The sequence below is a fragment of the Rhinolophus sinicus genome, chromosome 18 (assembly GCF_057876585.1).
Source record: "Rhinolophus sinicus isolate RSI-liver-muscle chromosome 18, RSI-T2T, whole genome shotgun sequence".
Taxonomy (NCBI): domain Eukaryota; kingdom Metazoa; phylum Chordata; class Mammalia; order Chiroptera; family Rhinolophidae; genus Rhinolophus; species Rhinolophus sinicus.
The window spans coordinates 15011684-15025287 of NC_142518.1; the positions used below are offsets into that span (position 1 = coordinate 15011684).

Genomic DNA, 13604 nt, shown 5'->3' on the forward strand with positions numbered 1-13604 from the left:
ATTATGTCCTGTAATAACATGTTGCTTCAAAAATTCTCATTCCTTCCACTTATGAGTCCTATCTATTTGCTGGGTTACTTTGATGTTGCATGTCAGGAAGCAACTGTGAAATATTTTTAGCATAATTGCAAGTCTCGGGAAGTATCCTCATGACAAAGATTTTACATTGTCTATAATCCTCTTGTACACATTAAGTGACAAATAGGTTATATATAGATCTGTCACTTGCACGAAATGGTAAAGTTAATCAATTAGTTAAAATCCCATTGTTACTTTCTTTTCTTTTTAAAAGTTTATTGGGGTGACAATTGTTAGTAAAGTTACGTAGATTTCAGGTGTACAATTCTGTATTACATCATCTATAAATCACATTGTGTGTTCACCACCCAGGGTCAGTTCTCCTTCCATCACCATATATTTGATCCCCCTTACCCTCATCTCCCACCCCCCACCCCCCGTCCCGTTACCCTCTGGTAACCACTAAACTACTGTCTGTGTCTATGAGTTTTGTTTCTCATTTGTTTGTCTTGTTCTTTTGTTGTTTTTGGTTCATATACCACATATCAGTGAAATCATATGGTTCTCTGCTTTTTTTTGCATTGTTACTTTCTTACTGTGTACTAGGTACAGAGAATTTAGCAGCAATCAAATAGATAAGGATTTGACCTTCATGTAGCTTGTAGTTGAGACAGAAGATTCCAGACATACACGTATGGAAGCCCCCGTATTGATTTCTTCATATATCATGAGTATTCTTTGTTTCGGTTATTTATTGCTATTTAACAAAGCATCACCAAACAGCCACTATTTACATGATTCTGCAATTTGGGCTGGACCCAGCCGAGACGGCTTGTCTCTGCTCCCTGTAGTGTTGGCTGGGCAGTTTGACCTGGGCCAGAGGATCTAACATGACTTCACTCACAGGTCTGCTGTACCTGTTGTGCTGGTTCAAATGGCTGGGCCTCTCTCTTCCTTTAGAAGTCTCTCAACTTTTGGTGTCTCTTGCTTGCTTCACTTTGCCTCTCTCTCTCCAGTTGGTTAGTCCAACTTCTTTACATTGCAGCTGACTTCAAAGGTGGGGTGAGAAGGAAGCTACAAGGAAGGCCTCTCAAGGTCTAGGAGCAAAAGTAGCATCCGTCTCCTCCCATTGCTTTCTGTTGGTCACAGCAAGTTCCCAGGCCCATCCGGGTTCCCAGGAAAGAAAATAGGTTGCCTCTTGATGGGAGGAGGGGCACATGCATGCAGGGCATGTGGAATTGTCTGTTGTCACCCTTGTAGGTAATCGACCACATACTTCTCAGAGGTGAAGAGAAATGATCAAATGCCTTTTCCAAATGTGGTTAAGGCTTCCCAGTCTTTGCCATTCATTTGTGAGCTTGTATGTCATGAAAGCAGAGGAATGTGACTACGTTTGAAAGCACGGTGATACCTTTTAATCTCTGCTCTATCCCCTTTTTATGACTACATTTGGAAAGTAATTTTTTTTTAAATTCAAGTTTATTGGGGTGACAGTGGTTAATAAAGTTACATAGATTTAAATTGTACAATTCTGTAATACATTATCTATATCTCGCATTGTGTGTTCACCACCCAGAGTCAGTTCTCTTTCCATCACCATATATTAGACCCCGTTTGCCCTCTTCTAGAGCACCCCCTTACCCTCTGGTAACTCCTAAAGTATTGCGTGTGTCTGTGAGTTTTTGTTCCTTCATTTGTTTGTCTCGTTCTTTTGTTGTTTTCAGTTTTATACACCACATATCAGTGAAATCATATGGTTCTCTACTTTTTCTGACTTATTTCATTTAGCATTATAATCTCAAGATCCATCCATGTTGTCACAAATTGTACTATTTCATCGTTTCTTACTGCCGAATAGTATTCCATTGTGTATATATACACAACTTCTTTATCCATTCATCTATTGAAGGACATTTTGGTTTCCATGTCTTGGCCACTGTAAATAAAACTGCAGTGAACATTGGAGCACACGTGTCTTTATGTATAAATGTTTTCAGATTTTTTGGGTAGATACCCAGGAGAGGGATTGCTGGGTCATATGATAATTCTATTCATAATTTTTTGAGGAACCTCCACACTGCCTTCCATAGTGGCTGCACCAGTCTGCATTCCCACCAACAGTGTATGAGGGTTCCTTTTTCTCCAGTCTCTCCAACACTTGTTACTATTTGTCTTGTTGATGATAGCCATTCTGACTAGGGTGAGGTGATATCTCATTGTGGTTTTTATTTGCATTTCTCTGATGATTAGTGATGTTGAGCATTTTTTCATATGTCTGTTTGCCATTTGTATGTCCTCTTTGGAGAAATGTCTCTTCAGGTCCTCTGCCCATTTTTCAGTTGGGTTGTTTGTTTTTCTGTTGTTAAGTTGCATGAGTTCCTTGTATATTTTGGATATTAGCCCCTTATCGGAGGCACTGTTTGCAAAAATCTTCTCCCATTCCTTTGGTTGCCTCTTTATTTTGTCGATGGTTTCTTTTGCTGTGCAGAAGCTATTAAATTTGATATAGTCCCATTCATTTATTTAAGCTTTTACTTCCCTTGCCTTTGGAGTCAAATTCATAAAATGCTCTTTGAACCCAAGGTCCATAAGTTTAGTTCCTATGTTTTCTTCTATGCAGTTTATTCTTTCGGGTCTTATGCTTAGGTCTTTGACCCATTTTGAATTAGTTTTGGTACATGGTGACAGATAGCAGTCCAGTTTCATTCTTTTGCATGTGGCTATCCAATCTCCCAGCACCATTTATTATTGAAGAGGGTGTCTTTTCTCTATTGTACGTTTTTTGCTTCTTTGTCAAAAATTATCTGTCCATATTTATCTGGGTTTATTTCTGGGTTCTCGATTCTATTCCATTGGTCTGTGTGTCTGTTTTTCTGCCAATACCATGCTGTTTTGATTATTGTTGCCCTGTAGTACAAGCTAAAGTCAGGGAGTGTGATACCTCCAGCATTGTTTTTTTCTTAGGATTGCTTTGGTTATTTAGGGTCTTTTGTGCTTCCCTACAAATCTGATGATTTCTTTGTTCTATTTGTTTAAAAAGTGCCACTGGGATTTTGATGGGGATTGCATTAAATCTGTGTATTGCTTTGGGTAATACGGCCATTTTAACTATGTTGATTCTTTCCATCCATGAGCACGGAATGTCTTTCCATATCTCTGTGTCTTTTTCAGTTTCTTTTCAAAATGTCTTATAATTTTCAGCGTACAGGTGTTTCATGTCCTTGGTTAAGTTTATTCCTAGGAGTTTTATTCTTTTTGTTGCAATTGCAAAAGGAATTGTTTTTTTTTTTTTTTTTTAATGTCTTTTTCTGAGATTTCATTGTTAGTATATAGGAATGCACTGGACTTTTGTATGTTGATTTTGTAGCCGGCAACTTAACTGTATTCGTTTATTGTTTCTTATAGCTTTTTGGTGGAGTCTTTAGGGTTTTCTAGGTATAACATCATGTCATCTGCAAAGAGTGACAGTTTAACTTCTTCATTCCCAATTTGGATGCCTTTTATTTCTTTTTCTTGCCTGATTGCTCTGGCGAGGACTTCCAACACTATGTTGAAAAGCAGAGGTGATTGGGGACAGCCCTGTCGTGTTCCTGAACATAGAGCAAAGGGCTTCAGTTTTTCACCATTAATTATGATATTAGCTGAGGGTTTGTCATATATGGCCTTTATTATGTTAAGGTATTTTCCTTCTATACCTATTTTATTAATTGTTTTAATCATAAATGGATGTTGTATCTTGTCAAATAGTTTTTCTGCATCTGTTGATATAATCATATGATTTTCGTCCTTTATTTTGTTTACGTGATGTATCACATTGATGGATTTGTGTATGCTGAACCATCCTTGTGCCCCTGGGATGAACCCCACTTGGTTGTGATAAATAATCTTTTTAATGCATTGTTGCATTTGGTTTGCTAGAATTTTGTTTAGGATTTTTGCATCTGTATTCATCAGAGATATTGGTCTGTAGTTTTCCTTTTTTGTGTTATCTTTACCAGGTTTTGGTATCAGGGTAATGTTGGCCTCATAAAATGAGTTAGGGAGTACTGTCTCTTCTTCAATTTTTTGGAAGAGTTTGAGCAGGATTGGTATTAGATCCTCTCTGAAGTTTTGGTAGAATTCACTAGTGAAGCCATCTGGTCCCGGACTTTTGCTCTTCGGAAGGTTTTGGATGACTGATTCAATTTCGTTGCTGGTGATTGGTCTGTTTAGATTTTGCAGTTCTTTGTGATTCAGCCTTGGAAGGCTATATGTTTCTAAGAACTTGTCCATTTCTTCTAGGTTGTTGAATTTGGTGGCATATAGTCCTTCATAGTATTCTTGGATGATCCTTTGTATTTCTGTGGCATAAGTGATAACTTCCCCTTTTTCATTTCTGATTTTGTTTATTAGTGTCTTCTCTCTTTTTATCTTAGTGAACCTCTCCAAGGGTTTGTCAATTTTGTTAACCTTTCAAAGAACCAGCTTTTTGTCACATTAATTTTCTCTATTGTCTATTTGTTCTCTATTTCATTTAGTTCCGCTCTGATTTTTATTATTTCCTTTCTTCTGCTGACCTTGGGTTTCATTTGTTCTTCTTTTTCTAGTTCTTTAAGGTGTAACATGAGATTATTTATTTGGGATTTTTCTTGTTTCTTGAGATAGGCCTGTAAGGATATAAATTTCCCTCTTAAAACTGCTTTCGCTGCATCCTAAAAATTTTGGTAGGATGTATTTTCATTGTCATTTGTTTCTATGTATCTTTTGATCTCTCCTCTAATTTCTTCTTTGACTGGGTCATTCTGTAAAAGTATGTTGTTTAATCTCCATGTATCTGTGGTTTTTCCTGCTTTCTTTTGCAGTTGATATCCAATTTCAAAGCCTTGTGATCAGAGAATATGCTTGGCATGATTTCAATCTTCTTAAATTTGCTAAGGCTAGTTTTATGTGCCAATATATTGTCTATCCTTGAGAATATTCCATATACACTAGAAAAAAATGTTGTAGTCTGATATTCTAGGATGAAGTGCTCTGTAAATGTCAATTATGTCCATTTCATCTAATGTATCATTTAGGGCTGCTATTTCATTACTTTCTGTTTTGGATGACCTATCCATAGCTGTTGATGATGTATTTAGATCCCCCAGTATAATTGTGTTTTGGTCAATTTCTCCCTTTAGTTTTGTTAGTAGTTGTTTGGTATATTTCGGTGCTCCCTGATTGGGGACCTAAATATTGATGACTGTTATGTCTTCTTGTTGTATAGTCCCCTTTATCATTACGAAATGTCCATCTTTGTCTCTTGTTACCTTTTTTATCCTGAAGTCTGTTTCATCTGATATCAGCATGGCTACGCCTGGTGTTCTCTGGATACCATTTGCTTGGAGTGTCAATTTCCACACTTTCACTTTGAGTCTATGTTTGTCCCTGTAGCACAGATGTATCTCTTGGAGGCAGCATATGGTTGGGTTTAGTTTTTTGATCCAATCTGCTACTCTGTGCCTTTTTATTGGTGAGTTCAGTCCATTTACATTTAGGGTGATTATTGATATGTCAGGATTTCCTATTATTCTGTCTTTGGTTTTCTGGTAAGACTGTGTCTCCATTGTTTCTTTGCCTTTTTGTTGTTGTCTATGATTTCTATGTGGTGGTATTCTATGATGTTTCCCTCTGTTTCTTGTTTTATTATAGTACATATTTCAGTTCTGGATTTTTTTTGAGTGGTTACCCTTAAGTTTATGTAAAAGAAAGTTTGATATTTAAAGTATTCCATTTTCTTCAGCATGCCTACTTTCTCCATTCCCATATTCCCGTTCAGGCCTTTACTCTCCCCCTTTTTATGTTTTGGTTGCCACAAATTGTCCCTGTTGATGGTGGTCAAATAGCCGCCTTTAGTATTTCTTGTAGTGCAGGTCCTGTATTAGAAAATTCCCTCAGCTTCTGTATGTCTGGAAAGGTCTTTATTCCTCCTTCATATCTAAAGGATATCTTTGCTGGGTATATTGTTCTTGGCTCATAATTTCTCTCTTTCAATAGTTTGAATATTTGGTTCCACTCCCTCCTGGCTTTTAGAGTTTCTGCTGAAAAGTTTAATGATAATCTAAAGGGCTTTCCTTTGTAGGTTACCGTCTTCTTTTCCCTGGCTGCCTTGAGGATTCTTCCTTTGTAGTTGATTTTTGACAGCTTCAATACAATGTGCCTTGGAGAAGGCCTGTTAGGGTTGAGGTAATTAGGTGTTCTATTTGCTTCTTGGATTCAATGATCCAGTTCTTTCCACAAGTTTGGAAATTTCTCGTTGACTCTTTGTTTGAATATACTCTCTGTTCCCTTCTCTCTTTCTTCTCCTTCCGGTATGTCCGTTATTCTTATATTGCTCTTTTTGATGGAGTCAGAAAGTTCTTGTAGAGTTCTTTCATTTCTTTTAAGTCTCAAGTCTCTTTCCACTTCCATCTGTGTCATTTCCAGATTTCTATCTTCGATGTCACTGATTCCTTCCTCCATCTGGCCAAGTCTACTACCTAAGCTGGCTATTTCATTACCCATTTCTTCTATTGAGTTCTTGATCTCCCGAAATTCTATTTGGTTCTTTTTTAAAATTTCAACCTCTTTGCTAAAGTGTTCCTTTTTTTCTTTGATTGTGTTTCTGAGTCCATTAAACTGCCTGTCTGTGTTTTCTTGCATCTCATTGAGTCTTTTAAGAACTGAAGTCTTGAATTCTCTGTCATTTAAGTCATATATTTCCATGTCTTTAAGTTCATTTTCTGGAGACTTTTCATTTTCTTTCCGAGCTGTCTTGTTACCTTGGTTATTCATGGCAATTAATGCTGTATTATTTCTCTTTCTAGACATTTACAGGAGTGCGTTCTGCAACAGGTTGATAGAAAGATGTCTTTCTTTTGTTTTCCATTACGTGTTGGTAGAATGTTTTATTTACTCTCTGACTGCTGCCTTTTATTCTCTCTCACATTATAGTGTTTTATTTTCTCTGTAGTATTCTGGCTTCTCACACAATGAGGGGATTCCCTGGAAGGCGGGCTTCTTCTCTGTTAACAGTTTGCCTGGGTCATACAGCACCGCCTCCTTGGGAGAATGTGGAGAGCTTCTGAAATTCCAAAGCTCTTCCTGCACCAGATTCAGATCCTGTGCATTTCAGTGGCTCTGTTTACTCCTGCAGGGATCTGCCCAGACTAGTAGGGACAGGGGTGGGGTGGGTTGTGAGAGGTGGCCTAGAGCAGTGGCGGAGACCACCACCATAGCTAGTCCTGCTTACACGGCTCCCTCCCCTTTGCCGGAACTAGTTGGCCTGCGAATCTGTGTCTGTGGTCCACAGTTCTCAGAACTGCAAATATTCTGTTCTTTTGATCTGACATTGCTACTGTTCCACTTCTAGCACTGGTAAGGTGGGGGCGGGGCTAGCTCTGGGAGGGTAGGGATGGGGTGGCTAGTCTCAGTGCCTAAGGTTTCCGTTCTCTGCTTGGCAGTGAAGGCTTAAACCACCGTTTTCAGCCTTCTTCCCTCAGGCTTTTCTCCGAGGTCTCTGCCGTGAGTGTTGGGTTCAGCCGTGTTATATGCTGTCCCCTCAGTCCTGTGGGACATAAGTGGAGCCCTAGCAGTTCGAGTTCTTCCCTCTCCCACAGCTGTGGTAGTTCCGGGATGCAGCAAGCTCGGAGCACTGAGCTAGGTCTGCATCCTGTGCCCTTGCGGCCCCGTCTCTGCATTTCTCCCTTCCCTCCTCACCTGCTCGTGCTATTTGTCCCCCTTTAGATGATTTCAGTTGTGCATCTCTTAGTGTTGCCTGTCTGCTATGCAGGGAGTCCTTTGTGATATTATAGTTGTTCAATTTGTTGTAAATTCCAGGAGAGATTTCAAGAGGCTCACTTCATGCTGCCATTTTTATGATGTCATCTCTCCAATTGGAAAACAATTTAACTTCTAAGTCTTTAGTGATTTTTAAACAGGTTCTCAGATAAAAAATAAATGGTATTTTTACTGACAGGAACTCCTGAAACCCTGCTGTTGCCTTGGCTGTTTATAAATATAAACTATAGCTAGAGCAAATATAGAATCATCAAAACCTTAGGGCTGGAAGGGACTTTAGAAACCATCTCTTTTACATCCGTAATTTAACAGGGTAGGAAAACTAAACCCCATGCATGGTGAAAGCAGAAGCCAAACAAATCCAGGGCACTAGGTGCCTGTGCCGCTCAAGTAATAGACCAACATAGGAGCTAGACTATAGGATAAGCATTTATCATCAGTGCTCCAGTGGTCTGAGAAGGCAGCAGGTTCACATCTCCAAAAACTGCCATAACATTCTCAGACCAGTCTAGGGTATTTAAGGGAAAATCTGGGCATGCCTCCAGAGGTCACGTGACGGTTCCAGGGGTCTACATGGAACCTTCCCTCTGGCAACGTGGCTCTCCAATGTGCTCATCAACCCAGGAGCAGTGATGACAATAACCTGGAGAGAATGCTAGGCCATAAAGATTGTGATCAGTAAGCATGGGGGTATTAATTATAAGTTTCAGGGTAATTTTCTAAAACAGGGAACTGGGACAGGGGACATTTCCAGCTCAAACCACAGGGGGATGATGCACTACTAAGTTTTAGGGCAAAGAAAGGTGAGGCTGAGGATACCGCGAGGCCTCTACTACTGGAGTCCCAACTCGGCCCTGCTTCATGGTCATAATGTCAGTGTTAGAATTTATATTTTCTTTATCTATTTCAATGAGAAGGGTGTGTTTAGATTTTTTTTGCACAATTTTTTGGGTGTGGTTATTAGAAAACATTATCTTGGCTTTTCATTGAAAAAAATGAAGGATTGTGCTCTGAGATTCATGCTCATAATTTTCTCCAAATTATATATTTATGCTGTAGATCTCTGAGTTATGGTGCTATAGGAGTAATTGTTGGACATGAATTTACACACGGATTTGATAATAATGGTAAGTACTGGTTCATTGTATAAGCTGCCGCTTTTAGGATAATGTTGACTATATGGATTTTAATTGTTGCTATTATTTTTGCATAGTGGCATCATCATAGATTAAATATTATCCAAAACAGTATGATTGCTGATTGAAAACTTTTTGCCATGTCGTACAATGATATATTGAAATAAATAAATGTTCCTATTGCTGATGGGGTAGAATGATGAAAAAATAACCTTGTAATTTCAATGAACTTAGCTTTGTATCCAGATCAGGATTGCTGTAGCTGCCACAATAATTATAGGAATTACTTTATTGCTTCTTCCCTTTGTCATTTCTTTATTCACCATAGTAAGATGCTCTCCCTGGAAGTGTGAGCTCTGTTCTGAAAATGATTATACGTGTTGCCAAATTAGGACTCAGCGAGTTAGGACTCTGGAACTTGGCTGACTGATTCCTTCATACTATTACAAGGATTATGCAATGCTTGATCTCTATTTTTCTTGATGCTGGCATATATTCAGAATTATTTTTTAAAGGGCTATGCTTTCCTAATATTGCATAGTAGGGGATATGCTATGTACCCTGGTCACATTTAAGCAATAAGAAAGAGCAGAATATAACATGAACTGAAGAAATGATCAACCTTTGAGAGTTATCATCGTTTTTAATCAACACTCCTTTCACTTTGGAGCATTAGTGGAAAATCATGTGAAACCTCCAAAACTTAGGAATTAGCAGCAAATTATGATCATATCTACCTCCACACAATGGTTTACAGGCAGACTTAAGAACGCATCTGGCCCAATGCAACATTTCATAGAAGGACCTCTTTCTTCCATATCTGTGGTGTCTCCAACATCCTTTCCTGGATGCCGACCCCAGGGCCCGAGCCCCTTTTGGTTCTTCTCCTTGTGGACAATTCTGCCTGTACTCCCACCAGCCCTTCTTGAATCACTTAGGTTTGTTGTTCCCCTGCTGTCTCCTCGCTGTTAAAATGTAGCTGCCTTGTAGTCATCTGAATCCCTAGAGCTACACTTTCTGTCTGCGTGTTTGCTTTATCTGAGAGAATAGTCTCAGCTAAGAAACAAAAGCTAGTAGTGGTTTCTTGGTTCGGGGCCTTTATTCCTGGAAATGTAAGTACAGTTCTCCCTCAGAATCTTCTGGTGGCCTTCAGGCTTGTCTCTCAAAGGACAGAATCTAATGATGGCAATTTCACTCTGTAACCAATACTTAGAACAGTACGTTGCACATATAAGGACATGGCCAGTAACTATTTAATGATTGGTTGGTTAATGGGTGGAGGACAGTGGCTCTATGCTCTCCGAGGGGGTGGTCGTGGCATCCATCCTTATTGAAGAGCTTTGGGTTGTTCCAATAAACACATTTGCTTAGGGGACTTTCTTGGAAGCCCTGTGGAGGGTTCTCTGCATAATTAAATTTAAAGTATTAGTTACCTTGAGTGAGTATGGAAGATATTCCAGATACACCCAAACTGTTTTTTGAAGGTGTAGAGAAAGTGAAGAGTGAGCCCATAGCAAAAAAGCATGCATAACTTTTTTTCCATTATGTTTTGGAGATTTCCATTCTTGTTCCAAGTTCTCTTTTTAGAGCAACCTTTCTTGTCAAAGCAGGACAGATGGGCCTTCCATCCACACTGATGGCTGTGGAATGATTCATAACAGAGGTTTTATGTGTCTCTAGGCTCCTGGCAACTTGGAGGAAACACGTTCCTATAGGGCTGAGTCAGGGGCTATGGTTGCAGGGTGTGAATGACTCATCGGGGCTGTTCCTATGGATCATTTGGAATTTCACTGGTAGTGGCATTCTGACTCCTCCATGGGCTTTCTGAATGAAACCATTTCATTTCTCAATCCAGAGAACATTTTGGGTCAGATCAGGTAAAAACAAAGAATCCAAGATTGGTTAAGAATGCTGTATGCCATAGTTGATGGATCTTATTTTTAAAATGCTCTTTGTTGCTTAGAAGGAAAGAACTTCCTCAAACCTTTTTCTCCTCTCCCCCGCCTGTTTACAATTAATCTGTGACACTGTAGAGAAGGCAGGAGCTGCTCCCAGGAGTGATCCCTGCTGCTGGGACTGCTTTTTCAAGGCCGGTCTAAGTGAGGGATAAAGAAGATGAAGTTAGTTTCCATAAATAATACAAATATCTTTTAACTTTCCTTTTGCTAGGGAGAAAATATGATAAAAATGGCAACCTGGATCCTTGGTGGTCTATTGACTCAGAAGAAAAGTTTAAAGAAAAAACAAAGTGCATGGTTAACCAGTATAGCAACTATTATTGGAGGAAAGCTGGCTTAAATGTGAGTATAACGGTTGTGAAGGGGCATTTTGTGGGTCATCTTTTTCTCATTTGGACATTGGCTTGCTTTAGACCATTTATTCTTAAAGTGTGGTTCCTAGGCCAACAGTATCAGCCTCCACTGGGAACTTATTAGGAATTGAAATTCTTTTTTTTTCTTCTAGTTTACTCATATTTGGGGAATAAGATTGTGTGAAGACATTGTGCTGTGTTTTTAGGAAAGTAGTTGATATCTAAGTCTATAGTTGTCCAAGGGATTTGTGCATCTGATAGAGGTATGGGTTTATTTATAGTCATCTTATAGCCACAGGGTGGCAAAGGACAAATTCTACCTTTAGTTCCTGAACAAGACATCTAGTCACCTTTAGCTTTCTTTTTGATACTGAAATATAGAACGGCAGCCTTATAAAAACTTTAACCACCTCCTATAATGACTAGATGAAATGATGTAGGTTTTCACCATTTATTGCTCAAATATTCTCATGAAAAATATCAAAGGTGCCCTCCCACCGTAGCCAATAGTCAGTCACAATTATCAAGAGCCCAGCTAAACTGTTCCTTGAACTGGTGGGGTAGCACCAGTGGGGGAGCTGCTAAGAGAATCAGTGGCTTATTTATTTTTTTCCTTTAAAAATATTTTCTTATTGAATTTATTTAAACTAAAAACAAAACAAAAACAGTTCACTTATCCGCCCTCCCCCCCGCAAACACCAATCTGTTCTCTATATGCTTGCTTGCTTGCTTGCTTTCTGTCTGTCTGTCTTTCTTTCTTTCTTTCTTTCTTTCTTTCTTTCTTTCTTTCTTTCTTTCTTTCTTTCTTTCTTTTTTTAAGATTTCACCTATAAGAGTGATCATATGGTATTTATCTTTCTCTGTCTGACTTATTTCACTTAGCATAATACCCTCAAGGTCCATCTACCGTGTTTCCCTGAAAATAAGACCAGGTCTTATATTAAGCCTTGCTCTAAAAGACGCGTTCAGGGGCTGTCATCCTGAAAGATCATGCTAGGGCTTATTTTCCAATTAGGTCTTATTTTCGGGTAAACATGGCTTGTTGTTGCAGATGTAAGATTTCTTTCCTTTTTATGCTGAGTAATAGTCCCTTGTACCAGTGGACACTTAGCTTGTTTCCATATCTTGGCTATTGTAAATAATGCTGCGGTGAACATAGAGGTACATATATCCTTTTGAATTAGTGTTTTCATTTTCTTCGGATACATTCCCAGAAGTCAAATTGCTGGATAATATGGTAGTTATATTTTTGTTTTCTTCAGAAATCTCCATATTGTTTTCCATAGTGGTTACACCAATTTACATCCCCACCAGCAGTGCGTAAGGGTTCCCTCTTTTCTACATCCTCACCAACAATTGTTAATTCTTGTCTTGTTGATGATAGCCATTCTAACAGGTCAGGAGTGAGGTGATATCTCATTGTGGTTTTGATTTGCGTTTCCCTGATGATTAGTGATGTTGAGCATCATTTCATATGTCTGTTGGCCATCTGTATGTCCTCTTTGGAAAAATGTCTATTCTGGTCCTCTGCCCATTTTTAAATTGGATTGCCTTTTTTTTTGCTATTGAGTTGTATGAGTTCTTTGTAGATTTTGGGTATTAGTCCCTTATGAGATATATGATTTACAATTATTTTCTCCTGTTAAGTAGATTTCCTTTTCATTTTGTTGATGGTTTCCTTTGCTGAGCAGAAGCTTTTTAGTTTGATGCAGTCCCACTTATTTATTTTTGCTTTTAGTGTCAGATTCAAAAAAAATTATCACCAAGATCTATGTCAAGGGGCTTACTGACTGTTTTCTTCTAGGAATTTTATGGTTTCAGGACTTATGTTCAAGTCTTTAATCCATGTTGAGTTAAATTCATGGTGTAAGATGGTGGTCTAGTTTCATTCTTTTGCATGTGGCTGTCCAGTTTTCCCAGCCATTTAAAGAGACTGTCCTTTCCCCGTTGTATATTCTTGGCTCCTTTGTCATAAATAAATTGACCATATAGGCATGGGTTTATTTCTGGACTCTCTAGTCCATTGATGTATGTGTGTTTTTATGCCAGTACCATACTGTTTTAAATTACTGTAGCATTGGAATATAGTTTGAAATCAGGGAGATGATGCCTCCAGCTTTGTTCTTTCTCAAGATTGCTTTGACTATTTGGGATCTCATATATACTGAGATAAATTTCTGGATTACATATTCTATTCAGCTGATGTATTTGTTGATTTCTGTACCAGTGCCTTATTACTATGGCTATGTGAATTGTTCTGGTATCTGTCAATACAAGCTATCCCTCACTTTTTTTCTTTTATGTTCTGGGCCATTCTCATGCAAATATGCTTTTGTATATGC

The 13604-nt window shown here is 38.6% G+C and overlaps 1 protein-coding gene across 2 annotated transcripts in view; it reads left to right on the forward strand.

Moving 5' to 3' along the window:
• Positions 1–13604, forward strand: part of PHEX (phosphate regulating endopeptidase X-linked) — a 204992-nt gene that overhangs the window by 176187 nt on the left and 15201 nt on the right. For both annotated transcript variants that reach the window (XM_074323776.2, XM_019714582.3), the window contains exons 17-18: positions 8875–8942; positions 11121–11251. In XM_074323776.2, the coding sequence (XP_074179877.1) occupies positions 8875–8942; positions 11121–11251 (199 nt within the window). The remainder of the gene's footprint in view (positions 1–8874; positions 8943–11120; positions 11252–13604) is intronic.